This window comes from Nomia melanderi, chromosome 11 (genome assembly GCF_051020985.1).
Source record: "Nomia melanderi isolate GNS246 chromosome 11, iyNomMela1, whole genome shotgun sequence".
Classification (NCBI taxonomy): Eukaryota; Metazoa; Arthropoda; class Insecta; order Hymenoptera; family Halictidae; genus Nomia; species Nomia melanderi.
This window is the reverse complement of record NC_135009.1, coordinates 16,327,631-16,353,008: the sequence shown is the minus strand read 5'-3', so window position 1 is coordinate 16,353,008 and position 25,378 is coordinate 16,327,631. Positions and strand designations below refer to the sequence as shown.

General features: G+C 38.0%; 6 protein-coding genes across 9 annotated transcripts; 3 read left to right on the top strand and 3 right to left on the bottom strand.

The window, feature by feature from the left end:
• Positions 1-1,099: 1,099 nt before the first annotated feature.
• Positions 1,100-2,233, bottom strand: LOC116434840 (uncharacterized). Its single transcript, XM_031993633.2, has 3 exons — positions 1,996-2,233; positions 1,847-1,906; positions 1,100-1,491 (listed from the first exon to the last, which is right to left on the bottom strand). The coding sequence occupies exons 1-3, from the start codon at positions 2,119-2,121 to the stop codon at positions 1,270-1,272; spliced, it is 408 nt and encodes a 135-aa protein (XP_031849493.2). The 5' UTR covers positions 2,122-2,233; the 3' UTR covers positions 1,100-1,269.
• A 241-nt stretch (positions 2,234-2,474) lies between these two features.
• Positions 2,475-10,640, top strand: Ctr1A (Copper transporter 1A). 4 transcript variants are annotated; one of them, XM_031993623.2, is made up of 5 exons: positions 2,477-2,726; positions 7,364-7,606; positions 7,786-8,018; positions 8,124-8,153; positions 8,533-10,640. In XM_031993623.2, exons 2-5 carry the CDS (start codon positions 7,364-7,366, stop codon positions 8,732-8,734), a joined length of 708 nt encoding a protein of 235 aa, XP_031849483.1. In that variant the 5' UTR covers positions 2,477-2,726; the 3' UTR covers positions 8,735-10,640. The 4 variants fall into 4 exon arrangements, with proteins under 4 accessions (XP_076228158.1, XP_031849483.1, XP_031849484.1 ...); XM_031993624.2 differs by lacking the exon at positions 2,477-2,726 and adding an exon at positions 6,990-7,128; XM_031993625.2 differs by lacking the exon at positions 2,477-2,726 and adding an exon at positions 7,168-7,225.
• On the bottom strand, positions 8,911-12,962 carry Rab9 (RAS oncogene family member Rab9). Its single transcript, XM_076372044.1, has 3 exons — positions 12,835-12,962; positions 11,562-12,763; positions 8,911-11,492 (listed from the first exon to the last, which is right to left on the bottom strand). The coding sequence occupies exons 2-3, from the start codon at positions 11,994-11,996 to the stop codon at positions 11,232-11,234; spliced, it is 696 nt and encodes a 231-aa protein (XP_076228159.1). The 5' UTR covers positions 11,997-12,763; positions 12,835-12,962; the 3' UTR covers positions 8,911-11,231.
• A 147-nt stretch (positions 12,963-13,109) lies between these two features.
• Positions 13,110-18,284, top strand: drosha (ribonuclease 3 drosha). Its single transcript, XM_031993618.2, has 11 exons — positions 13,110-13,485; positions 13,610-14,534; positions 14,604-14,847; positions 14,921-15,112; positions 15,187-15,544; positions 15,619-16,036; positions 16,111-17,062; positions 17,136-17,345; positions 17,406-17,728; positions 17,793-17,938; positions 18,012-18,284. Exons 2-11 carry the CDS (start codon positions 13,630-13,632, stop codon positions 18,176-18,178), a joined length of 3,915 nt encoding a protein of 1,304 aa, XP_031849478.2. The 5' UTR covers positions 13,110-13,485; positions 13,610-13,629; the 3' UTR covers positions 18,179-18,284.
• On the bottom strand, positions 17,755-19,964 carry LOC116434837 (pseudouridylate synthase TRUB2, mitochondrial). The gene is made up of 4 exons (XM_031993620.2): positions 19,356-19,964; positions 18,873-19,281; positions 18,662-18,798; positions 17,755-18,584 (listed from the first exon to the last, which is right to left on the bottom strand). The coding sequence occupies exons 1-4, from the start codon at positions 19,501-19,503 to the stop codon at positions 18,301-18,303; spliced, it is 978 nt and encodes a 325-aa protein (XP_031849480.1). The 5' UTR covers positions 19,504-19,964; the 3' UTR covers positions 17,755-18,300.
• Nup214 (nuclear pore complex protein Nup214) lies at positions 19,800-25,373 on the top strand. The gene is made up of 5 exons (XM_076372024.1): positions 19,800-20,006; positions 20,261-20,554; positions 20,638-24,757; positions 24,836-25,022; positions 25,106-25,373. The coding sequence occupies exons 1-5, from the start codon at positions 19,974-19,976 to the stop codon at positions 25,131-25,133; spliced, it is 4,662 nt and encodes a 1,553-aa protein (XP_076228139.1). The 5' UTR covers positions 19,800-19,973; the 3' UTR covers positions 25,134-25,373.
• The last annotated feature ends 5 nt before the right edge of the window (positions 25,374-25,378 follow it).

Genomic DNA, 25,378 nt, shown 5'->3' with positions numbered 1-25,378 from the left:
AAATTGACTCGTCTTCGCCGCGTGCGCGCGAACAGGTTACAAATTCGATCGCAACCGAGTCAATCCGCCCGGTTACGATTTCGCTTCCTGGCGTGCCGTGTTCCGGCCGAGACGCGGAGAGAAAAGAAAAACAAAAACAAAAAAAATACAGAGAAAAAGAAATTTGCAATTCCGCTTGTGACATCGGTGGCGAAGATCTTTTAGTCGAGGAGGAGACGGAGGTCGTCGCTAGAGGAGGAGGTGGCGGAGAAAGAGAAAGAGGAGGTGGAGGAGGCACACGGGTTCGCTTTTGCCTGAGCGTACCCGTTCGTTCACCCTAGCGGGGGCACCAACCTGGCTTTACTTCAGTTACACGCCGAGAGAGCCGGCGCTGTATATAGGTATATAATACATTCTCGCGTGTACTTACACCTAGTATAGGTAGGTATACGGAGTGTACAGAGAGTGTCCCGGTCGAGCATGATGCGGTTCCACGGCCCTTTACGAGCGAGGCGGGGTACCGACTTGCCCCGTTCTCCAAAGAGAAAGATCGAGACACCCGGGAGAGAAAGGGACGCCGGCGGTGGGGGAGGCGGCGGGAGGGGGACGGAGGGGCAGCGAGCCCTTGTGTTCGATCGCTTTCGACGAGCAACGGATCGTACTTTGAAGGAAATTTTATAGCCCGATATCGACAGTATCATATCGACGGACGAGCTGAATATCTTCCTTGGAATTTTTCCTAAAATCCACGACCACGGTGCTCGATTAACGCTTAGACCGTTCCTGGCTACCGCGAGACCGTGTCGCGTATTTTTTTTTTTTTTGCTTCATTCTCACTCTCTCATTCTTTCTCTTTCTCTCGCTCTCTTTCTCTATGCTTCTCTCTTTGATCTCCTCTTTTTTTCTCGCGCGATTTCTACGGAAAATTTGCATTGCTCCGCTTGTTCGTTTGATCGCGCTACGAAGGGGTCCTTGACCGAACGCACGGCGATTCGAAAACGCTGACTACTCATAATAATGACGCTTGCTTGGTACGCGTGAGGGGATTGCTTGAGTAGCTGAATTGGTCGTCGTCGTCGTGGTCGTCGTTGTGTGTTTCACATTTGCGAAATGTTGTATGTAAAAGAAAATACTATAAATCTTTATTATTTCTTTTTCTTCTTATGCATAACCTTAACTAGCTAACATTGCGTAAACGGATTATCGAACTTAGACTTCACTGGTAAGTTTCAATAAATCTGTGATCGAATTATAGAGGGCTGAGAATAAATATGGGTAACAGAGTACGGATTAAGAGTAACGATTGGTATGAGTGCTGACCATTCTGATGGACACTGGATCCGACACTGTGTCCATTGGACTGGATCTCTGTTGCTGATGCGAGTAGCTCACTTCCATATCGATTTCATCCAATTCTTCTTCCTCCTCTTCGTGTGTATCCGATTCCTCTTCTTCTTCTCCTTCTCCCTCCTCTTCCTCCTCTTCCTCCTCCTCCTCCAACGATCCCCTCATCTGCCGACGATTTATTCGTTAACGCACGCTAAATTCATTCATTTGTTTACAACAAGCATGCAATAATATACAGATGACAACACTTATTTCTTATACACATTGCATTCGTATATTTATTTCTATCTTCGCAGTTGTTCACTGGTCCAACAGTCGGTAACAACGGTATTCGAAAATGAATAATTACTACGTAAGGTAACAAGTTCGAAGATTCAATTTTCTTCGAACAACTTATTATTCTCTTCGCGATACTTTTCTTAATAAATTAACATATTCGATCGTGAGAATCAATCGTTGAATAAAAGAAAGTATGTAAGGAGATGCAAGTTATATAAAACGAAAAGTGAGGTTAACTTACGTCACTGACCGTCTTGCCGATAGGGATGTGATCGTATCCTTGTATTCGAATGTGTTCCTTCTAAAAAGAAACAGAATATTCATTTAGGGATCATCGACGCGTTTAATGTTAACCGTTGAAGTATAGAAACCAGTGTTCGTGACGTTTACCCAAGCTTGGTGTTCTGCTTCGAGCGCAGCTACCTCACTTTCGTCATCGCACGGTTTGTCGGCGTTAAACCACAACGGATCGGTGGTCCTGGGTTGTAAATTTGGCCATAACGGCATAATAGACATTTTAAAACTCAATGTTACACACGATATTCGACGAAATTCCAGGGACCGACGATACAACTGCCAATTTACGAAAAGTATACAAACCACCCGCGCATGCGCGTAAACATTGGCGCGTATCGATTGTCATTCGAACGGTTTTGCTCCGAATACGAACAGAACACGTGTTTCTATTGCCACGAAATAGATGTAAATAGATAGAATTTATATTTTAATATCATTGGTTCACTTAAGTTAATGAAATAACAGACAACGTTCCCTGTACTTCTCGAATAATTGGAAAATATCGAACACGGATTACAGCTGTTCGAACACGTCCCGCCATCTGTCGATCGATTACAGACTCAATCCTACCACCGCACTAGTGTCACGTGTTTAATCGCGGCAAACCATTACGCCGAATCTTCGTTATTTTACATATCCACGGTGATGGAAGAAACCGAGAAAGTTGCGTGCAGTTTATTAATGGGTCTCTGAGAGGTTGCTCGTTCGTTCACGCGGAGGCATCTCTGCGAAAGTGACTTTTTCCATTTCTCGTAATCGCATTTGAGTAACTTCGCAAGACAAAGTGTTCTAGGCGTGACATAACCTCGACCCTTCCAGCAAAGGTGAGTGCATAATCTATCACGTTTTGCGCATCGGGCCAGAGGAATTCACGGCGAGATCACCGCGAGCAAACTAATTTCCGTTTGCGAGTTGTATCCGACAGTTTCCGTTGTCATACAGTCACCTCTGTGATTGGATTTGCACAGATTAAGCTCAAAGTCAACCGAGCGACCTACATTGACAGCTGCGTTCACGTTACTAGAATGCAGCGAGAAAGTACTATGTAACAGAACTTTCACCCACCGAGTGCGAGCTTCTCGCTTTTCGGAGATCGTTGAAACGTCAATAAATTTTCTTTCATCGTGGCAATTAACGGAAGGGCACGAGGATCACTCCGAGGCAAATAGAAGTCGATAGACCGTTTTCAGAAATACATTAGTATAAATGGCATATGTTACGGGTACACGACGCAGAGATAGTCGCGACCGATAAAAAGAGAATGTATCACGAAATTCTTCGTCCTTCGTGAAACGGAGCCGAACAGAAACCGTGAACGTGACTCCCGACGAAATAACTCATTGTTCCGCAAACATTCTCTCTCACAGCAATAATGAAACATGTACAGCTCGAGATTTACGCGTGACGGGTTCAACTGAAAAATCTCGGTGTCGACCCATCGCGCGTTAATCGCTATTCGAAACGAACCGTGATCGATTCAATTGAAACCAATATCTCTCTCTCTCCCGGCCACCCAATTTCACATTACCTAACGACACACTCGCAGCGTTCTCTGTTGCATGTTGGAAGCAATACATTTCCACGATCCGACCGACGAAAGCGTGCACAATGTTCGCGGGGAGCCTCCATTGTCTTCATTTTAACGAACGAACCGGCCCGTCGATTTGCAGCGATCGATCGATAATCGGTACATCCTCTTCCGGGAAAATCGCGAGGCGCATTCTTCCGCGTGAATTCCTGGTATTCCAATATACGGATTCCCGGCCGACAGAAAATTCTTGATGATGCCGTTAGACTTCTCGGAGCGTTCATTCGATTTCCTTAATCGTTTTCCTTAACGGACATACCCGAACGCTTTTCCTTCCTCGGTAAACGATAAACGCCTCGATTATCGCCGATCAACGAAACGATCGATCATCGATAGTTCGATCCACCGCAATTTCGACTGTCGGCCCATCGATCGACGGAACAATCGATCATCCTAGAATTTCAATATTCAAACACGGTTATCTATGTTAAACGTTCCTAGAATATTTGAAAATGCAGGAACCACATCGGCGCGACAGCAAAATTACGGTTAGCCGGTCCGATTAGTCCAGGCTGAAATTTCATTTAAAAACAACGTCGTCATTCCGCGGGAACGTGTATCAAGGCAGATTTCCTGTTTTTCAACGGCGCCCCTCATCCGTATCATCAGCTCTAATCGTGTGCCGTTGACGCGGCGAAATTGTTAACGGCGAGTAACAGCGGCGCGTCGTCTGTTGCCATAAAAATCCGTTCCCTTCCCCGTGCCTCGCGCCGACCGTTTCCACGGTGGACATCCGATCGCCGGTTTCCAGAATTTCATCGGTGCCGTTCGCGTGCACGATTTCCGCGTTTACTTTGTCCGCGTCGCTCGGACAATGGTGTTTGTACGCCGCGCTCAAGGATGACGCGCCGAAAGGTGCAATTAAACGATACATACTAAGCGTCGTTTCTAAATACGTCCAATATTTCCGTTACTCCGTTGCTCGAGCGATCGGACAGGAAACGGACGGATAGGTTTCGCTGGATTCTACTGCGGTCGTTACTGCGGACACGTTAGATAAAATTAAACTTGACCCACGAGTTAAACGGATCGAGATAATTACCGACAATAACAATAACAATAATTGCCCGCGCCGCATGCTAAACAACTAAAACGAGGTTGCGACAGCACGACCGCCGATAGGCCGACCGCGTGCCCGGAAGTCGGTGTCTTCGGTGTTTTTCCACCTTCGCGAATAAAATTCGTTATCAATTTTTATCGGAACCGCGTGCAAATAGTTCTGATTTTTCCAGGAAACGCTCTCGACGATAAGGTGACACTTGTCCGATTCGCACGCTTCCTGATGTCGGATTTTCCGTGCAATTCAGATAATGTTTTTTTCTCCTCGATTCGCGCCGCCCTTTGGAGAAGAGTCGCGACGCCGACTCTGCAGACCGCGGTTTTCCCTCGCGAAACGTATCGCGTGTCCGCGATAAGCGAGCACAATCGCGCGAAAACGTTTCGCTTCGCGCTATCTTCCCTTCGACTTCTCTTTATTGCCTCGGCAACGTGGACTGTTATCCTCGCGCCTAGTTTTACTAGGTGCACCACTTATTGCGCACGTTATTCCGCCATAGATCTCGGAAATTGGAGGCGTAAAGATAGCCAATTACACGATTGTGTAATTGCATCGATCGAAATTAACCCTCTGCAATCGGGAGGTGACTCTCAGTCGTTGGTCTGATACAGTGAAATTAGAAAGTTTGATGTTTAATACTAAACTTTGTACCACGCATCACTACGTGAAATATCAAAGTAAAATTATCCCTTAATTTATCGATTGAATTATTTCCGCAACAAGCATCGTCCAGGTTTTATCAAAGAGCATTGAATATTTCTAGGAAAAAACTTTCGAGTGCAAAGGGTTAAACTTCGAAGTCACACGTCAATATACCGGGTTAAATCGACTTATTCAATTTTTCATTGCAAAACGAACGACATTAAATACTTAATCAACTTAAACTTTCGTACACACAGGCGTTCACGTTCGACGTAATTGTAACTTGAAAGTTACAAAATATACTCGTTTCAATAAAATCATTGAAACTATTGAATACATTGTTAATTTATGTTCATACGTTGGTATTTATTAATTTACTGCATAAATTTTGTTATAGTCACCAAACAAAATTCGACCCATAGAATTCTTAATAGCGATTAACGCGCGATGGGTCGAGATTTTTCAGTTGAACCCGTCACGCATAAATCTCGAGCTATTTAATTATTGCTGCGAGAGAATGCTTGCGAAACAATGAACAAGTGTGTTCGTCGAGAACACTGGATAAAACGGTCAATTACGTCTCTCGCTCGAATCGGTACGTTTTCCTTCCATTCCCTCGACGGAGACGTTCGAAATTCCGTTTCATCTTCCATCGAGCTTACGGGATCGCGAGGCGTTCGGATAACTCTCGCAGAGTTCTCGGCTCTCCTCGTTAGAAGCGATCCCGGCGAGGTCGGTTCGCGAGGGTAAACGGGCCGCGGCGTTGCGCGGACGATAGAAAGGAATGCTAGTCGCGCTACATCGGTCCGCTGAATCTATCCCCGAAGAAATCCGCTTTAGAAAGTACGCCGGGCCGCGCGTCTTTTTCTCTTTTTCTCTTTTTTCTTCCCTTCCTCTCTCCTGTTCGCTCTCCCTTTGTTCTCTCGGCCGGCCAGAGCGACAGTCATGAACTCGTTTCTTCTGCTACTACTATTCCAAACTCGTTCACGGCTAGCCTGGCAGACTGCCGAAGGAGAACGAGTGACTCCACGAAATCCACGCTGTTAATTAACCCCTCGACCGTGCCGAACCGTGCCGAACCGCGGTGCCCTTACTTTCGACCGAGATCGAACGCGGCAAACGTTTTTCTCCCCTTCCCATCGGTTACCTGTGTCGTCGTCCTCCTCCGACAGTGTGTACCCAACTTGTGCATTCAGTTTTCTCCGCTCGCTTCGCCTTTCTTTCGAAACGTCAAATCCTGCGAGTGTCCGCTGGAATTCTCATTGTAACGGTGACCACTTTTTACGCGAGAGGAGTACATCCGTCGTACGCCGCGCGATCGAGTCGCCGCAGGCCTCCAGCGAGGATTGCGATCTTTCGTTAATCGTGCTTTCCTGTTTCGTGCTTTCCTGTTGAAAGATTCGTTGTTTCCCGCGATTGATATTCGACGAGCCTCCGGCCGAGGATCCGCGCAACAGGTGTCCGCGGGCGGAATTCCGTTGCGCGTTCCCCGCAAAAAAGGAGAAAGCACGCGATCGGCGGGGGGAAAAAAGCCGTTTCGCCGTTACAAATGTAACGCGCTAGTTTTTATCATATCCGAGCTGCTTCCCTCGCTTATTGCCGTGCCAATAACGGCGGTATATACAGGACGCTCGGCAGAATTTCAGAAGCCTCCGGCCTCTGCGTCCCCGATAGCCGATTCGTATTGCTTCGACCTCCGAGCGGAACGATATATATCGCGTTCGGGAATTGAGGACGGAAGGAATGTTAATGCTTGTAGTGATAATGATTTGCCGCGGAACACGGAAACCGCGATAACGCGTTGACAGGTATCGTTCGCCGCGGATAGTGTGCGTTAAAACCGCCCGGGGCGGTCGGTGTCGCGTCAGGTGTTGCTATGCCTTACCTATTGACCTGACGGCAGGTGACCGACGACTCCATCGACGCCTCAGACTGAAGAGTCTGTTAATTATTAATTATTAATTTGTTTAGACATTCCTCTCAAGCATGCCACTAAGAGATCTTGTTTAGTCCGACACAATCAAAAGCGTAAACAAGTTAGAGGAAGTCTCGGGGAGGCTGGGTCTCAGCAGACCCAGCCGTCGCCGAGACAGAAAGGTTCTACTAACTATAGAAATTCGCGATACATTCGTTGTTTATCTATGTTTCTCCTAATTCGTTGAATGTCTGCGCAGATGTCCCACGATCATATGTCTCACGACCACATGGCCCACATGATGAACACGTCGGGGATGCACGCGTCCCACGACGCCAACATGTCCCACGCTGGCATGGACCACTCGAGCATGCACGGCGGCATGGCGCACGAGGCGATGGGTCACGGCTCCATGTCCTCGGAAGTCGGTATGGATCACACCGGTCACACCGCCGCTTCGACCGCGGAAGCGTGTGCCAATATGGGGATGCACGGTATGTCGGTACGTATAAGTTGGCGAAGCAGACTAAATGGTACCGAGGTGCTAGCGGAAGGGAGAGGACAACCGTGCGGAAAGAATTGCGAATTTCCTGGAGACACCAGCTATTCTGCTTCGCCAAATAATGGACGCTTAAAAGATGAAAATATGTGGACGATACGTGACGATGCTCGCATTCGCAGATGACATTCCACGGAGGATACTGCGAGAACGTGTTGTTCGAGTCTTGGAAGATCTCGTCGGTCGGCGGTCTGGTGGGATCCATGATCGGTATCATGATTATGGCCGCGCTGTACGAGGGCTTGAAGTATTATCGTGAATACCTGTTCTGGAAGACGTATAACGCTCTTCAGTATAGGAGCGTCACGATGCCGGCTGAGAAGAACGTCGTGGCCGAGGATAATCGGGTCGTACAGTAAGTCTCCAGATTCTGACGCGTACCGTTGATCCTCCATTATTCGTAATTTAGTTCCACATTGCGTTCGCTATTCATTGTTGAAACTTGGTTTTGTTTTTTTAGTACGGTTGGAGAAGTAATTCACAAACAGCCGTAAGTAGATGAACGAAATCTTGTTATTTTTTAATAATTTTTTTCTTTCTCTGACGATTGCGTACAGCTTGATTTTATTGGAACTGGATTTTCCTTTGAGATTTCATGAGTCCACTACTGTGTGTTTGCATGTGGAACATTCAACGCTTCCCTTTTATCTTTTAGGAACCAATCTTAACTTTCTTTCTTTCTTTCTATTTATCTTTCTTTCTTCCTTTTATTGAAACTAAATATACCGCTTACTTAATTTCTCTTGACGATTCTTTCTTGCTGTTTTTATATTATTGAATGGTGCAATGTTTATTATATTATGACGCGTATTATTTTAATTGATCGGAATTTGATTTCACATTAATTTGTTCCATATAAATTTGTGCAGGCCCACAATGTTGTCATGGATGCATACATTTCAAACGTTCCTACACATAGTGCAAATCGTCCTGTCATATTTTCTCATGCTGATCTTCATGACTTACAATGTCTGGTTGGGCTTTGCTGTAGTGTTTGGTGCAGCAATCGGTTACTTCTTATTTGGATGGAAAAAGTCTGTCATTGTAGATGTTACAGAACATTGTCATTAGTCATTTATATAAATACAATGTAACATTGTATTCTTATGTCAAGAATGTACATGTATGTACATTGTTGTACAGTTCGTATGGTAAAAGAAACTTTAGAAAAATGAATTACATGCAACAAGCATGTATAGAAAGTAAAAACGCTCCAAATTCAGGATGTTCATAGAAACATTATGGAGGACAAGTTTTTAGTTTAAGTTTATTCTTATGCATAGCTGTTTCATGCATACAGAATGCAATCTTCAGTTATTCATTAAAAAAGATAGTATGATTTAATGATTATCGAATAAAAGATATCTATAAAAGGCAAATTTGTATACAAAAATACTGGAAGATTGATCTTTGATATGAACGATTATAACACATTTAATTTGTAAATATTGTTAGAAAAAAAAAGAAATTTCAATGAGAAAAAGTATGATAATATGCGCGCACACTTTTATCCAAACTTTTATACTCTTAATCCTAATTTTTTATTGTAACATATTTTATACATGTTTATCGTTCGATTATAATGTTTGAAAAAAAGTGTGCAGTGGTGACTTGAATATTGCATACATCGTGGTGTATTATTACAATAAAACGATTGTATTGTTAAAAATTGATTTAGAAAGTATTGTTATTTGTAAAATATAATATAAATACATATTCATTTGTGTAATTAGAAATTTAAGTGAGGTATCAAAGACACTTTTACTAATATATTTTATCAATTTTAAACAAGCACAGAATATCTTTATTTTTTCCTTGCAAAATGAATTTTTCAGGATTATAAAATTTATAAAGTGAAAACACACATTAAATCGTATTATTAAATTCTTGGAATAAATAAAGTGTACTATAATAAATGCAACATATACTGTACAGAAATGATTTTTGTAAAATTGTTGTAATGAAACTCATAGTTGCTAGTATAAAACGTATTTAGTTAATACAGAACTGATACCATATGTTATAGCATCGGCGAGACACTTTCACCTTGATATGATTAAACTTTATACGCAGTTCGCATTTGAACCAACACATTTTCAGTACGATGCTAGAAATTTATATATCCCACATGTAGCTATACAAAAAGCACCAGCATGCACGTCACATATAGAATTAATGCGAGCTTTGTCACTGGAAACAATTTATAAATTACAATGACGTTACATACTCTTTATTCTCAGTATGTAAAGCATTACTAAAGCTTTAAGTACCTTTCAAATAAGTTACAGTACTTTAGAAATGCGTTTCATACATACAGAATTGTACAAAAAGCTTTGTCCATTTTATAACATTATTAATTTCGTAGGAAAATCTTTAAACACCAACTGCAGGGCATTCCAAGAGCAGCAGAATATGTTTTATTCTATATACATACATACATATATACATATATATATATACACACTTAAAATCATACATATATATGTATATATGAATACGATGATTTAAAGAATTTTCTGATAAATATATGTCACACCACTGCCCTTAGTTTGTACTGCGAGTATAAGGCAAATTTAGATTATAAAGCTAAATTACAAGTTATATCTATCCCTTATTTATAAAGCAATTGATGATAATGATTATTATTACTATTATTAATTTATCACAAGCCAATGGTGTACGAAACACTTAAAATACTGTCTGTAGCTCGCGAGCTGCACAAAGCGTGATACGAGTAGGACGTTCAATGTGACCTTACACTTTAAAGTTGTATTCTGGAAAGATTAATCATAAAATATTACCTTTCCCGTACAATTTTGTAATTTTTATGCAAGTATTTTGAAAGAACTGAAAAATATTCAACTCGAGTGAAGTAGATGAGTCCAATTCATAACAATATTACATGAACATGTGTTCATTGGCAACATAAAAAAATGTACACATCATTATTAATAATTAAACATAACAACGAAACATATATGAATGCATATCGACAGGTAACTGTTTATAGAATGAAAATTCACCTTATTGTGAAGAAAGTATTGCGGACAGGCAAGATATCTCTTCAAATTATTTTGTTAGACCTAGAAGAAGAAGCATGTTACGTGCAAAAATGTCACTGCAATGATAATACTAAACATTACCTTTAATAAAACAGATGGATAGCCATAGATACAAAAATTCAGACTTGTCTAATAATGTTGCCAATGGTTTTTGTTAATTTTTAAAAAATGGTTTCATTATTAGAACAGAAGCAAATTTCGTGTAGGTCGAAGAAAAGAGAATAAAATTCTTATACTTATGCAATATAATATCCTTATATGTCCTAAATACAGTAATCGCTTGCAAGAGCTGATTGAATTTGTAATATAGTGTGCTCTTTGCAAGTGCAAACAAATTTTATGTGTCCATTCCAAGAATGCCAGGTTTGCATTGGAAGAATTTTCTGTAGAGTTTACTGTCTTACCACCGATTTCAATTATCTGATCAGAATTGCAATGTTTAGAATGAAATTTCATGCAATAAGTTACGAAAACATAAAAAGTAGTTAAAATTTTTTATCTGTAACCTACTCAGCACCAGACACTGGCATACAACAACTCGAACGATGAGGAGATTGTTGTTTCGAAAGATCAACCGTATCTTCTACTAATGGACGCTCTAATCTAGCTTCTAATTGTGCCCAAGCAGCGACAGCTGCACCAAATGCTGCTTCAACATTGGTTGCATCTTTTGCAGATGTTTCTACTAATGGAGGATCTCCATTCTGTGCACACCAAGCTTGAGCTTCTTCTGTGGAAACTTGTTTCTCAGAATCTGGAACATCCACCTGCAAAAGTTACGTTATTGAATGTCAAAGTTATTTGTGTCTTCCTATTTCATCAGTATTTTTGCCTACTTTATTGCCAACAACTATAAATGGAAATGTTGATCCTTCTTGTACGTCTGCATAATAAAGAAATTCAGATCTCCAAAGTGCTAAATTTTTAAAGCTTGTCCTGTCGTCAACTGCATAGGTCAACAGACAAATGTCAGAGCCTCTATAAAAGGGAGTTCTAAGAGTCTTAAATCTCTCTTGACCTGCTGTATCCCATATTTGAAGCGTATATGCTTCTCCATTAATCTCAATGTCTTTGTTTAAAAACTCCACGCCAATAGTATGAAAACTATGCTCATCGAAATGATTTGACACAAATCTGTTCATAAGACATGACTTTCCTACACCACCATCGCCCAAAATCACTACTTTCAATAGTGTTGATCTCTGAGAATTACGGTTTTGTAGATTTCCACCTCTTGGTGTACTTGTTGTGGTAGAACTGTTTGCTGACATTTTTAATTAGTTGTTTTTTTACTAAACTATACACTCAAAAAGTACAATATATATATGTATATATATATGTGTGTATGTGTGTGTATATATATTTATATCTCTCTCATATCAATATTCTTGATATCAAGTAATCAAATTCTTTGTTTGCCGATCGCATTCGATAATTTCCTGTCAATGTAGGAATCAGCTGATTCGGATACTAAATAAGTCAATTCACTTTTACTTTACACCACTCTCATTTTTCGACCACAGTTTACCGCCGATAGCTCGTAAGCATTGCGTTTTTGGTACATTATCAATAATTACACCGTTCAAAGTATTTTAATACCGTGATCATTATTCCACGGCAAAGCATAACCTTCTCATTTCATATTAAACTTTGAATGGTCGCTTGAAAATAATGTTTAATTGATTTTTATTAACGACACTGTAATTTAAAACCTTACAGAAGCCATATATTTTGCCTTCTTTGGTTTTAATTTAATTATTCGCATAAAAACAGATACCTGACGATGATGCCTTTTGGTATTGAGTCACAACCATCGGTGAATGAAATTGTAATTTCCCCAATTGGATATGTGTTGTTTGTTCACTCGGAGGCATTTAACTAATGCGAATAACATGAACGATCCTTCGATGTTTTCGAACAGCTAGAATCTGTTACTGTCTTTCAACATTTTTATTGCACGCAAAGTATTTGACACTTTGCAGACGACGAAAGGAACGCCCATGTTGGATGTTGAACACACAAGGCAGAACATGGCTACCTGAAATTATAAATAATATCAATCCCGTGCACGCGAAACACTATTGTATTCTATAACCAACTAATAATAACTTTTATCATGATAACACTATACTCAATGCGACACTGCGGTATGCCACGTAAATCGTAAATTAAATCGTGTGGGTGTACGGTACTTATATTTTTTTTTAAATACAACTTATAATTAGACCGTCCAATGTTTACGCATAGTCATATTTTTATAGTCCAATTTATAAACACAGAAATTGAATAAGAACATATTTACTCTTCCAGTAGTTTAATCGTACGAAAAGGAAAATAAGATCTATATTAAGTTTCATTAAAATTCTTATTCGTTTTATTTAGTTGCGACTACTGCAAATGCATAAAATTCAAGTTCATTAATTGAAACAGTACAAGGAACGTGCGTATCAGTTCATCTATAGAACATACAAATATATCTATAGAAATTGTAATTGTTTATTATTGTTTGACAATTTTGAAATAATTTGAATTATGTTTCACAATCAATCGGAAGATGGTGTTCTGACGCTTGAAAGATTATTCTGTGGACCTTTAGATGGCGTGTACAATTACAATGTAGAATAGTGCTCTGAAGAGACTACTTTTTATTTCGAACAAATGTTAAAACAAAGTGAAAGGACGATTCATTATACATTTTTCCATGTTTTCATAATTAAATCTAATATGGAAATTCCATCGCATTGAAGGAAATTGAACATTGTAAGAACACATACACACCCTTATACAACTTCATAACCATCATGCATTTTATTTTGTATTCGTATTAATAAATAATGGAAACAAATTTCCTCTTTTTTTTTATTTAAAAATATACGCTTTTCAGGTAAAGTATTTTTATAGAAGATGGCAAATCCTCCCACAAATGTTGGCCAATCTTACTTTTGGAATTCAGGAGTCTCACAATCACAAAACATGGGGTACTATTCTGTGCCTCCTCCAAATTTTCCACCTCCAAACTTTAGGCAACCACCGCCGTCTTATAATATGCCTGTTTCCACTTTACCTGAGAATAAACCAACCAACTTCATATCTTCGTATCAGTCTATGACATGTTATCGAAATGAAGTTCCAAATTCTTATTCTGATACCTCTTACCAAAATCAAACACAGCCACAATGTAACAATCAAAACTATGGTCTTCCTGGTTATTCTCAACCAGCAGCGGGAAATTTTAATTCAAATTGGGAGGAGAGATCTACGTATCACAACAGTACCAGCAGTGAATGGAGTTCTAATAGTTATACATGTGAGTGGAACAAGTTACAAGATAATAAAAGTTCTTGGTATGAAACAAATAAAGTGCAAGAGGATAACAGGAAATCTGTGTATGATAAATCTAACGACTCTGTAAAAAGTAAGAGATCCGAATGGAAATTTAGAGATAAAGAGCCTTCTAGTTGTCATATAAGTAGTAGGAAACGTTCTAGAAGTCCAGAGAATAGATCTAGATCTAATAGATCACCATATAAATCACGATATGATTCTCAGAGAGATAGGTATTCAAAGTATCATAGCAATAGATCAAGTTCTAAAGAGCGGTCACACAATGAAGACTCTTCTGATAGAAGATCATCCTATAAAAGGAATTTTACATATGTGTCACGTTCCCAAAGATCATATACAAGTCATAGAAGCAGGAAGAGATCAAGATCATTAGAATCTTACTCGTCTAGAGCTAGTAGTCCAAATAATAGTACTTCTAGTAAGAGGGATCCAACAGAAAGAGAGTTACTACTTGAGAAATATAGGTGAGTAACATTTGCTTTTGTAGTTACTCCTATACAAATATTTATTGCTATCTGTATATATCTTTACAGGCAGAATTATTGTGCAACTAGCAAAGATATGGAAAGAAAAATGGATGAATTATCTGCAATGGGACCCGAAGGAATAATAGAAAATGCAAGAAAAGTTTGGACACGTACTGCACCAGCAGATTTATATTATTCTAGGGATGATGACAACCCAAAAATAATGAAAGGCACATCAAAATTGCATGAATTATGTGAATTATTTAAAAAAATATTGATGGACAGAGCTACATCTGCAAAAGCTTTACAGGTACATTTAATGTTAGCAACCTAGTTGAATGTTCTTGAGCATTTAAAACTATAATTCATTGTTTATTATACAGCCTCCTTATGAACCACCACCAAGAAAAACTAGAGCACGTTTATGTAGGCATAAATCAGAGGTTTGCAGCAGCTCTTCTTCTGATAGTGACAGTTCAATGGATGAAGATGATAGAACAATGGAAGAGTTAATGGCAAAGAAACAACACCCACAACGATTACATCCGGAAATGTGGTTTAATGATCCAGGAGAAGTAATATATCCTTTTATGTTTTACAAGATATTGAGGAGTATAAATAATGCTTTACAAAATTGGATATATTTCAGATGAATGATGGACCATTATGTAGGTGTAGTGCAAAGTCAAGGAGATCTGGAATTCGTCATGGCATTTATGCTGGAGAAGGTGCAATAAACAAATGTGATCTAAACTCAACCAATGCAGATAAATTGTACCATTACCGAATAACAATTAGTCCGCCAACAAATTTCCTTACTAAAACGCCGACAATTATCAAGCATGACGAACATGAATTTATATTCGAAGGATTTTCTATGCTTTCTCACTTCCCTCTTGTAAAATTGCCAACTTGCAAAGTAATAAGATTTAATATAGAATATACGATTCTGTATATAGATGAAAAATTACCAGAAAATTTTACCATTCAAGAACTGGATTATTTTCGTAAGCTCTAATTTTTTATAATGTATAGACAACTTTCTACTAGCATATATTTAATGCGTGACTTTCAATTTCAGAAACGTATTTATTTAAAGAAATATTGGAACTAGTTGATTTCGATTTACAAGCAGCGCAAGATAAATCTGGCTGTGGACAGTTTCATTTTATGCCAAGATTTGTACGTGACTTAGCAGATAATGGACAAGAAATCCTATCTATGAACGAGGTTTTAAATTATTTAATAAAAAGTAGTAAACTGTTAATAGATCCAGAAGATTTACCTAGGTTAGTGGAGATGCCACAATATAAATGGCAAAATTTTGCGGATGAAGTGAAAGGTATGATAGTTACATACCCTGGAAAAAAGCCTTGCAGCGTTCGCGTGGATCAATTAGACAGGAATCAAACTGATCAATCTCCCGGTGTAATTGCTTATCCCGAAATTGTTCATTTCGGAATCAGACCTCCTCAACTTAGCTATGCAGGAAACGCAGAGTAAATATATTCTCTTTAAGAAGATCATTCGTCAACGGTAAAACGGTATTTAAATTTTATGTTTCTTATTTCAGTTACCAAAAAGCATGGAGGGATTATGTAAAATTTCGTCACTTACTAGCCAACATGCCAAAACCATCGTTCGAAGATAAAAGGAAGTTAGAAGCGAAGGAGAATAAACTACAAGAATTAAGAACGCAAAGTAAAATGAAGCGCGACGTTACCGTAGACGTTAGTTCTGAGGGATTTTACAGGACTGGAATAATGTGTGATATAGTACAGCACGCCATGTTAATCCCTGTACTTGTCTGTCATTTGAGATTTCATAAATCCCTGGATAATTTAGAACGTACATTAGGATATGAATTTAAGAATAGGTATCTTCTTCAATTAGCGTTAACGCATCCTAGTTACCGCGAGAACTTCGGTACAAATCCAGACCATGCTCGAAATTCTTTGACCAATTGTGGAATAAGACAACCCGAGTATGGTGATCGTCGAATTCATTACATGAATACACGTAAACGCGGTATCAATACATTGATTAATATAATGTCAAGATTTGGCGCGAGGACGGAAACCGAATCTTCAATAGCGCACAACGAAAGATTGGAATTCTTGGGAGACGCGGTAGTTGAATTTCTTACGTCGATTCATTTGTTTTATATGTTTCCCGATTTGGAGGAAGGTGGCTTAGCAACTTACAGAGCAGCAATTGTACAAAATCAGCATCTTGCTGTGTTAGCAAAGAAATTGAACTTAGAAGAATACATGCTCTATGCTCATGGCAGTGATCTTTGTCATGATTTGGAATTAAGGCATGCTATGGCTAATTGTTTTGAGGCATTAATGGGTTCATTGTTCCTTGACGGAGGCATAGAAGTAGCTGATAGAGTATTCGGAGAAACGCTATTTAAAGACGAAGAAGATCTTATGAAAGTTTGGGTGAATTATCCTAAGCATCCTTTGCAAGAGCAAGAACCGACAGGCGACAGACAATGGATACCGAGTTTTGAATTGTTACAAGTGAGTATACATAGAAAAAAAATAACGCTGTTACAATTTTATTATTAAATATTGATATCTTGTTTTTTTACAGAAATTAACAAAATTTGAAGAATCCATTGGCATAGAGTTCACTCATATACGTCTTTTAGCAAGAGCATTTACTGATCGCAGTATAGGATATACGAATTTAACATTAGGTTCTAATCAACGTTTAGAATTTTTAGGGGACACTGTATTACAACTCATAGTTTCAGAGTACTTATACAAATACTTTCCAGAACATCACGAGGGTCACCTATCTGTAAGTAATATAATAATTCTTTCACCGCAAACTGTAAAATAATATCTTCGTATCTTACAGCTTCTACGAAGTTCCCTTGTGAATAATAAAACGCAAGCCGTTGTCTGTGATGACTTAGGAATGATTCAGTATGCACTTTATGGTAACCCCAAAGCTGAATTAAAAACAAAGGATAGAGCTGACTTATTGGAAGCATTTTTGGGGGCCCTTTATGTTGACAAAGGTTTAGAGTATTGTCATGTTTTCTGCGATGTATGCTTCTTCCCACGATTACAAGATTTTATTATGAATCAAGATTGGAATGATCCAAAGAGTAAATTACAGCAGTGTTGTTTAACACTGAGAACAATGGATGGCGGAGAACCTGATATTCCTGTGTACAAGTAAGTAGTGAGGTTTAAGATTTAAATACAGTGCCAGGAAGTAATTGATGATTTTTATTTTCAGAGTAATTGAATGTAAAGGTCCAACAAATACAAGAGTGTATACTGTTGCTGTGTATTTCCAAGGGAAACGATTGGCAAAAGCATCAGGTCATAGTATACAAGAAGCAGAAATGAATTCAGCCAAAGAGGCTCTAGAAAAGTCGCAAGGTATAAAACCTGAACAGTACTGAATCAACATTAAACATAAAATTTCTATTTCATTTCTTTCTCTCTTTTATAGATTTGTTCCCGCAGTTGGATCATCAAAAACGTGTTATAGCTAAAAGCATGAAAATGCAACAATGGCCAAATAAGCATAAATCTAGAGGAAGGTCCATGAAACCTACAGACAAACATGATGATATTGATTCGAATCCACGTTCCAAAAGAAGTCGTAGTGAAACATAATTGTATCGATGAAATTGACATGTTGCAATTATAATTTAAAACGAAGTTTTTATGAATTGTACAATAACGTATTATAACAGTGAATATAATAAATCTTTAACATTTATATTAGACATGTTTTATTAAAAGTTTTCCACAGATTCAGTATTTGACTTATGTTCTATTAAGGTAGGACTTTCCTGGTTCCACAAATGTTCATTATTTATAAGAATTCGTCGACAAAATCTTATACTATTCAAAATGTTCGTCAGGTTCCAATGTTTTTTTAATAATGCATCTTGTAAAGTGAATAAACCATCTTGAATACAAAGAATATTAGTACAAGTGGCTGTACTTTGAAGTTGCATTCCTATGTCGTGGATTATGGTTTTCAGGTACATTTCATATTCATTTACACAAACAATTTCTGTAAAATCATACCATTGAAACATTAAAATTATTATAAGAGTTTACCTAATCATCTGCTTAATAGAAGTTACTTGCCCAATGTAAATTCGGGAGGAGAAAAATCTATACATCTAATTGTGTATAACATTGGAATTTTAGAATCTAATGGTCTTAGTAGACCTTTTGTTGCCAATTCATATGCTGTTTGAGATTGCATATCTACTCCACACAATCTACAAATATATGAAACAGTATGTACTATTATATTCTAATAATATTAATTATCCTTAAACAATTTTTTACATACTCAAACATTTTTCTTTGATGAGAAGATTGCATCGCACTGCACAACTTATCAATATGACCACGTCTTATGTGATTATATGTAGATTTTTCTATTACTTTTCCAGTCCAAAAGTAATTGTTTGTTGCTATACCAAACTTTCCTGTTACCTTATAGAATCTTGTGCTCTTAGATTCTCTTATTTTTCGTATCATACTGTTTCCATCATTAATACCACAAATTACAACTCCACTTGCATCTTTGTCCATTAATTTTGTGCATGATAATCTAAAGTCTTGGTTCTGATATCTAGGTCCTACTACTAATGGATTATCCGCATAACTATCACGCACAACAACCTTTAATGGCATATTTGTAGGACCATCTATAGATACATATTTAACTGGAGGTCTTACATACATATTATTTAATTCTAGAAAAACCAAAATATGTAACTAAATGATGTTAACGTGGAATACTTTTATCAAATGGAGTAAAGATTGTTACCGTTAGCCAATTTCAGAATCACTGTTGCTCTCACTTGTCCAAAAGGTATAAGCGGAGGCTTGTAAACAAGAAATAATCCATTTAATCCTTTATATACCGAACTTGCATCATTTACATATTTTTGTATCGTAGGCTTCATCAAATTCATTTTAAAATATACTTTTGCTTTGTTTCCCAATAAATATTATTAACCTCACCAAAGTAGCATTATAAAATATATTTAATTTGCGATTGTATTGATTACGTTACATGATAACATAATAACTAAATTCTTTATTGATTATATATTTCTTAATATTAATGTTCGATTACTGTACTGTTGTTTAATAAACAAATCGAGTGTCTAAATAGCAGGATACCTAAATATGAGACATCTACGTAACTTAAGTAAGTAAGTAGGTAATATTATATTCAATGGAAGTTTGAACATTCTACGATAGATAGTGCCACGGAACTAATTCGAAAACAACCACTTTGACTATTCAAGTATAATCTATGGTTGTGCAACTGTTGTACAATACTTTCGTTTAATTTCTGTTTAACCTGGCAAAAGTCCGGCGAATTAATTTTTCAACGCAATTGATTAGTTCTATGAACGTTACCGTGATATAATTAAACATGAAAACTGCGCCTGATCCAAAAGACGTCCAGGTATTGCATGTTATCTTTTAAAACTGTAACTGCCAAATATTAACTGTATACTTTATAACCTTATGAGATGTATTTTTGAATTAAATATAGATGAAGTATATTGTATTTTGTCTTTTAAATTCGAAAAAGATCTAAGTGGAATAAATTAAATATTTTATTGCAATGAAGTACATATTTATGTTATTCTTGTGAATGTGTGTGTTTATGTATGTATTATCGCATGGAATTTATTCTAATAATAATCCTTTTTGCAGGAATTTCAATTTAAACAATCGCATACTTCCCAAATTTTAGATGCGTATACATATGTACCAAGTGCTTGCAATCTAATTACATCAGACAAGAAAAGAGGTTTATTATATGTAGGTCAAAACAATAAAATAGTTGTATTAAAGCCAGGAGAAGACAATGATCCAGAATGGAAGATAGAAGTTGATACAACAATAATTGTTTGTAAATTAACGCTAAGCTGTGATTGTTCTTACTTAGCAGTAGTACCACAAGGACCTTCGGTTTTAATTTATGATGTTCAAGCCCTTATTAAAAGTGTACGTTTTTTTATATACAGGCTTTATAATTTATTAAAAGCTTTATTAGTTAATTTAAAATATTATAATTATATTTCTTACAGAATTTACATTTATTACACGAAATTAGAATATCTACTTCGAACACTGAAGTCTTTGTGAAGGATGTACAATGGAATCCAACTGTCCCAGGAATGTTATGTACTGTAGCTAGTGATTATACGGTTGGTAGTTTTCAAATAAAGGAGGAAAAGACGATAGAGTTGAAAGCTTTAGAAAAATTAAATGGATTGGAAGCCTTGTGTGCAGCCTGGAGTCCAAAAGGAAAACAAATAGTTATTGGCTGCAAAAATGGAAGCATTGTACAATTGAAGCCGGACCTAAAAGTAGCTAGAACAATTCCTGGTCCTACTCCATATATTGGAGAAGTTGTCTCTATTTTATGGATTAGTAATTACCAGTTTTGCGCTGCTTACTTAAGTAGTGATCAGAGGATAAATGTTCTTATCGTTGATGCTCCTAAAGGTGAAGCAAATGGCATTTTCACATGTTACGAAGATATCACATATGGAGCAGTGGATACAGAAGGAGAAGGAATGGTTACACGTTATTATTTTGATCATGTGCCAGAATGGGGTTTAATCATTGCTGCTAGTAGTAACAGCAGTGAAATAGCTGTGTTAGGATCTACAGATGGAGGCACTACTTGGAATCAATGGCAATTAGTTGATAGCGGCAGGGCTGAATTACCATTAATTTGTACCACAGAGAGCTATCCAGTAGGCTTAGCCATAGACAGATCTCCTGTCCGAAAATTACCATGGGGAGCTGATTCTATTTTGCCTAATCCAGTTCCTATACTACATATTCTATCAACATCTGGACAACTGTGTAGCTTTCATATGGTAAACTTGACCTCCAATTGTCCTGCCATTAATTCTCCTCCTTCAGAAATTGTTGCACCACCACCTCAACAATTGAATGCTCTTCCAACAGACACATCTTTTCTTGTGAATGGTATAATAACAAGTACTCCACGCCCAAAACAAGCAGAAAATGTTTCTGAACGTCCAAAACCAACTCCTACAGGAAATATCTTCGACAAATTTTTGAAAGGAAATGGCCCCTTACAACAACTCCCAGTTGAGAAAAAACAGCAGGAACAGAAACCAGAAAGTGCAAGTACCGAAGTTAAAGCAGAAGTATCAAAAGAAACACACTTGCAAGAACCTGTTAAGCCAGATATTAAATTAGCACCAGTTAAGGAAACAATTCTACAAGAACCTGTAGAGCAAAAACCAACTATTGAAGATGAGAGCAGGGATATTCGTGCTTACATGGAAGAGCATAATTTATTTGAAAAGGAATTGCGGAACAGATTGGAACTACAAACTTGGGAATGTGGCACAGAAGAGGAACGTCGTAAACTTATAGACACATCTATTATAATAGACCAGTTTCTCAGAGAACTTAGAGAAACGACAAATAGTTTATCCAGCGATATCGCGTATTTAAAAGCGTTATTGTTACAATCGTTTGCTTGGGTTGAAGAAACTAAGTCAAAGAATGCGGCTAGCATGGATTTTACCGCTAGAAATTGCAGGGATAATAACAAAGTATCTGATCTACAGAAGCTGTATTATTATACTCAAACACAACTTGCTCAAGCTAGTAAAATTTTAGACTTGGAATGGTCAGATCATAAGACTCAAGAAATGACGCGAATGAAGATTCCTCATTTAGAGTTGGTGTATCAGAATCTTATATTGCATAATAAAATCATTCAAGAAGAGAAAGGCAAAGTACAACAACTAAAAAAACAGTGGAAACTACTTGCTCGTAATAATAATATCTTTGGATTAAATCGTTCACTGTCGAATTTAAGTATTACATCATCCAAGTCATCTGTTTCTCTGCCAAGAAACGCAGGAATTATAGAAGCACGTTGCAAAGCTATTGCTTCTAAAACTTTGAGTTTCACTCAAGGGAAGCAAATTAAACTGAGAGACTATTTATCTTCTTCCACGCCAAGAATTATAAAACCTATGAATCCGTCACCTATTCAACATCGTTTAGAGGCAACTTTGTCTTCTCTAGCTTCATTAAATACTACACCCATTGAAACTAAAAGCAAGGTGGAACCGCTTGTTTCGAAACAGACTCCGGTTGTTAAACAGGCAAATGAGAAACCAAAACAACAAAGTCCTCTAGCTTCTCTGAATAGTTTCGTAGCGAGAATCGGTACAAACGAAATAACTAGCGTGCCAATGCAAAATAAAGCACAGATAAAACAACCTATTTATGCTACAACATTTCCTGTTGCCGCTGGAGCTAAATCTTCACAGACAGAGAAGAAATTAAGTTCACCGGTGACAACTGTTACTGCCCACCAAACAAGTAAATCAAATGATACTATTACATTTAATCAAGTTAATACTTCAACTCATAATGTATCTAGTTCAATGAAGTCTTTCCCTAAAGTTGATTCTATTACATTTGGTACACCAATACAAAAGTCTGAGGAATCCACTGTACAGAAATTTACATCTAAAGAAACTGGTGCCAAACCTAATAAAGAAAGTATATTAAATACTGACTCCCCCAAAGTAGAAACTATTTTATTTAATACTGGCACATTGAAAGATGTATTATCAACAGACACATCATCAGGCAAAATGCAAGGAATTAATTTAAACGCTTCATTGAAATTTGGACTTGCAGCAGCAACAGCAACGACTACAATAACAACACCAGCGAAACCTGAAGCAGCAGCTACATTTAGTTTTGCCACTCCAAGTACTGTTCCGACATCTGTAAAGAGTACTTCACAGACTGTTATGCCACAAACAACAGTTGCACAAACGTTTTCTTTTGCTTCAAAACCATCAACTCCTACAAGTCCATTTAACTTGAAAATACCGTCGACAACAGCACTTCAATCACAGGAATCATTAAATCTACCAGGTCTTCTTACAGGACTGCAAACCAATAATCAAACTTCTGTGTCTACCAACAATCTTAATACGGATACAAAGTTCAATTACAAACCGACATTTGGAGCATCTGGTTTTCCAATGTCGTTAGGACAAATGTCTATTGGTCTTACAAGTGGAACTCCTACAACAGAAACTGTCACCACTACCCCATCAGTCACCATTGAAAAAATACCTTCTACAGAATCGAAAATTCCTGTTTTCCCAAGTACAGCGCAAGCTTCGCCTACCGCTGTCGCTACAACTACTGCTGCTTCTTTATTTGGCAATCAGACAAGTGTTTCAGGCATTTCTATGTTTGGAGGAATGTCAAGTACTACACCAAGTACTTCTACTTTTACTGTTACAACAAGTGGTACAGGATTTGGAAGTCAAACTACGACATCATCACCTATGTCTATATTTTCTGGTTTCAAGGCCACTCCAACAACTAGTACACCAACAACTACGGTTCCAACAACATCTAGTACAGTTTCTTCGTTTCAAGCTTCCTTATCAAAACCTACTTATGGAGAAACAGCTACAAGTTTGTCCCCGTCGAGTCCTGTCACTGCTAGTAGCAGCACTGCATCTACATTAACCTTCGATAATTCGACAACCACTTCTGTTACTTCAGTTTTTGGAAAATCACCTGCTCTCACGATGAACGCTCAATTCCCAAGTACACCGACAGTTTCCTCTGCAGCGAATACTTTTGGGAAACCGATCATCAGTCCTGCGTCTATGCCCTTTGGAAGTTCTACAAACACGTCCATATTTGGCGCTATGCCAACAACATCAGCAAATAGTTCCATCTTCAGTGGAAGTAATACCAATTCAATTTTTGGCACAAACACTCAAGCGTCTCCTTCTGGTTCCATCTTTGGAGGAAATTCATCTTCGATGAACAGCTTTGGTATACCTTCGAAGCCCCTTTTTGACACTAATACTCAAAAGTCTGGCTCGATATTCGATGGAACTCCAAACTCGGGATCAACATCATTCTTTGGTGGTGGTACGACTAATACCGCACCAGGTACATCTTCTCCTGGGTCTACATCCATATTTGGAGCTAGTGCTTCACCGTTGGGTATGGAGCAGCCTGCATTAGGTGCACAACCTGCGTTTGGACAAGCACCTGCATTCGGTTCTAAACCAGTATTTGGATCAGCGCCGACATTTGGCTCTACAAAACCAATTTTTGGTGATACGTTTGGATCAGCAGCGTTTGGAACAGCTGCAACTCCCCCAGGTAATTAGTTTAGATCTTCTGTTATCTTTCATATATTCATAAATACAATAACTAATCTAATCATATTAACTGAAATAGCTTTCGGAAGTCCACCACCACCCATGGGAGCTGCTCCAACTCCTATGGATAATAATATGTCGAAAGTTTTTGGAAATGTGGGAGGTAACAACACATTTGAAACCCTAGCTACTCAATCAGGTGAACTTAGTTTTAGTAGTTTAGCTCAAAAGAGTTCAGAACCTGATAAACCTCCATCATTCAATAGGTAAGCAGATAGTTTTAAGCTACGTTCAACATATTACCAAGGAGGTTATTAATTTATTAATCAATCTATTTATTCCTTTCCAGCGGAAGCTCCTTCTCAAGTTGGCGGTAGTCCACGAGCTTTACACTCAACGAAAATCAGATCATTGGTGATCATTCGGATCGTTCATACGAGTTATTCTTACAAAGAGAGAATAATTTAATTTTAACATTCTAAATTTACTCGGATCATGTATTTATAATTATTTTTTATCAAAAAATAGAGTGAACGATGTTGATTTTAACATTCTTCAAAACCGTATTGTACAACCGTAAATGTGATTTAGTATATTTTGAATTTATTTACAAGAAACGAGC

Excerpts from the sequence above, each read along its gene's own strand:
- Nup214 (XM_076372024.1), top strand. The coding sequence starts at position 19,974 with ATGAAAACTGCGCCTGATCCAAAAGACGTCCAG. Across the intron at positions 20,007-20,260 it reads CTGATCCAAAAGACGTCCAG|GAATTTCAATTTAAACAATC; the intron begins GTATTGCATGTT and ends TCCTTTTTGCAG. Across the intron at positions 25,023-25,105 it reads AAACCTCCATCATTCAATAG|CGGAAGCTCCTTCTCAAGTT; the intron begins GTAAGCAGATAG and ends ATTCCTTTCCAG.
- LOC116434837 (XM_031993620.2), bottom strand. The coding sequence starts at position 19,503 with ATGAATTTGATGAAGCCTACGATACAAAAATATGTAAATGATGCAAGT. Across the intron at positions 18,799-18,872 it reads CATCAAAGAAAAATGTTTGA|ATTGTGTGGAGTAGATATGC; the intron begins GTATGTAAAAAA and ends ATATATTTGTAG. Across the intron at positions 18,585-18,661 it reads TCCTCCCGAATTTACATTGG|AAATTGTTTGTGTAAATGAA; the intron begins GCAAGTAACTTC and ends ATGATTTTACAG.
- Rab9 (XM_076372044.1), bottom strand. The coding sequence starts at position 11,996 with ATGTCAGCAAACAGTTCTACCACAACAAGTACACCAAGAGGTGGAAAT. Across the intron at positions 11,493-11,561 it reads TTATAGTTGTTGGCAATAAA|GTGGATGTTCCAGATTCTGA; the intron begins GTAGGCAAAAAT and ends TAACTTTTGCAG.
- Ctr1A (XM_031993623.2), top strand. The coding sequence starts at position 7,364 with ATGTCCCACGATCATATGTCTCACGACCACATGGCCCACATGATGAAC. Across the intron at positions 7,607-7,785 it reads TGGGGATGCACGGTATGTCG|ATGACATTCCACGGAGGATA; the intron begins GTACGTATAAGT and ends TCGCATTCGCAG. Across the intron at positions 8,154-8,532 it reads GAAGTAATTCACAAACAGCC|GCCCACAATGTTGTCATGGA; the intron begins GTAAGTAGATGA and ends AAATTTGTGCAG.
- LOC116434840 (XM_031993633.2), bottom strand. The coding sequence starts at position 2,121 with ATGTCTATTATGCCGTTATGGCCAAATTTACAACCCAGGACCACCGAT. Across the intron at positions 1,907-1,995 it reads AAGCAGAACACCAAGCTTGG|AAGGAACACATTCGAATACA; the intron begins GTAAACGTCACG and ends GTTTCTTTTTAG. Across the intron at positions 1,492-1,846 it reads TCGGCAAGACGGTCAGTGAC|ATGAGGGGATCGTTGGAGGA; the intron begins GTAAGTTAACCT and ends AATCGTCGGCAG.
- drosha (XM_031993618.2), top strand. The coding sequence starts at position 13,630 with ATGGCAAATCCTCCCACAAATGTTGGCCAATCTTACTTTTGGAATTCA. Across the intron at positions 14,535-14,603 it reads TTACTACTTGAGAAATATAG|GCAGAATTATTGTGCAACTA; the intron begins GTGAGTAACATT and ends ATATCTTTACAG. Across the intron at positions 17,346-17,405 it reads ATCACGAGGGTCACCTATCT|CTTCTACGAAGTTCCCTTGT; the intron begins GTAAGTAATATA and ends CGTATCTTACAG.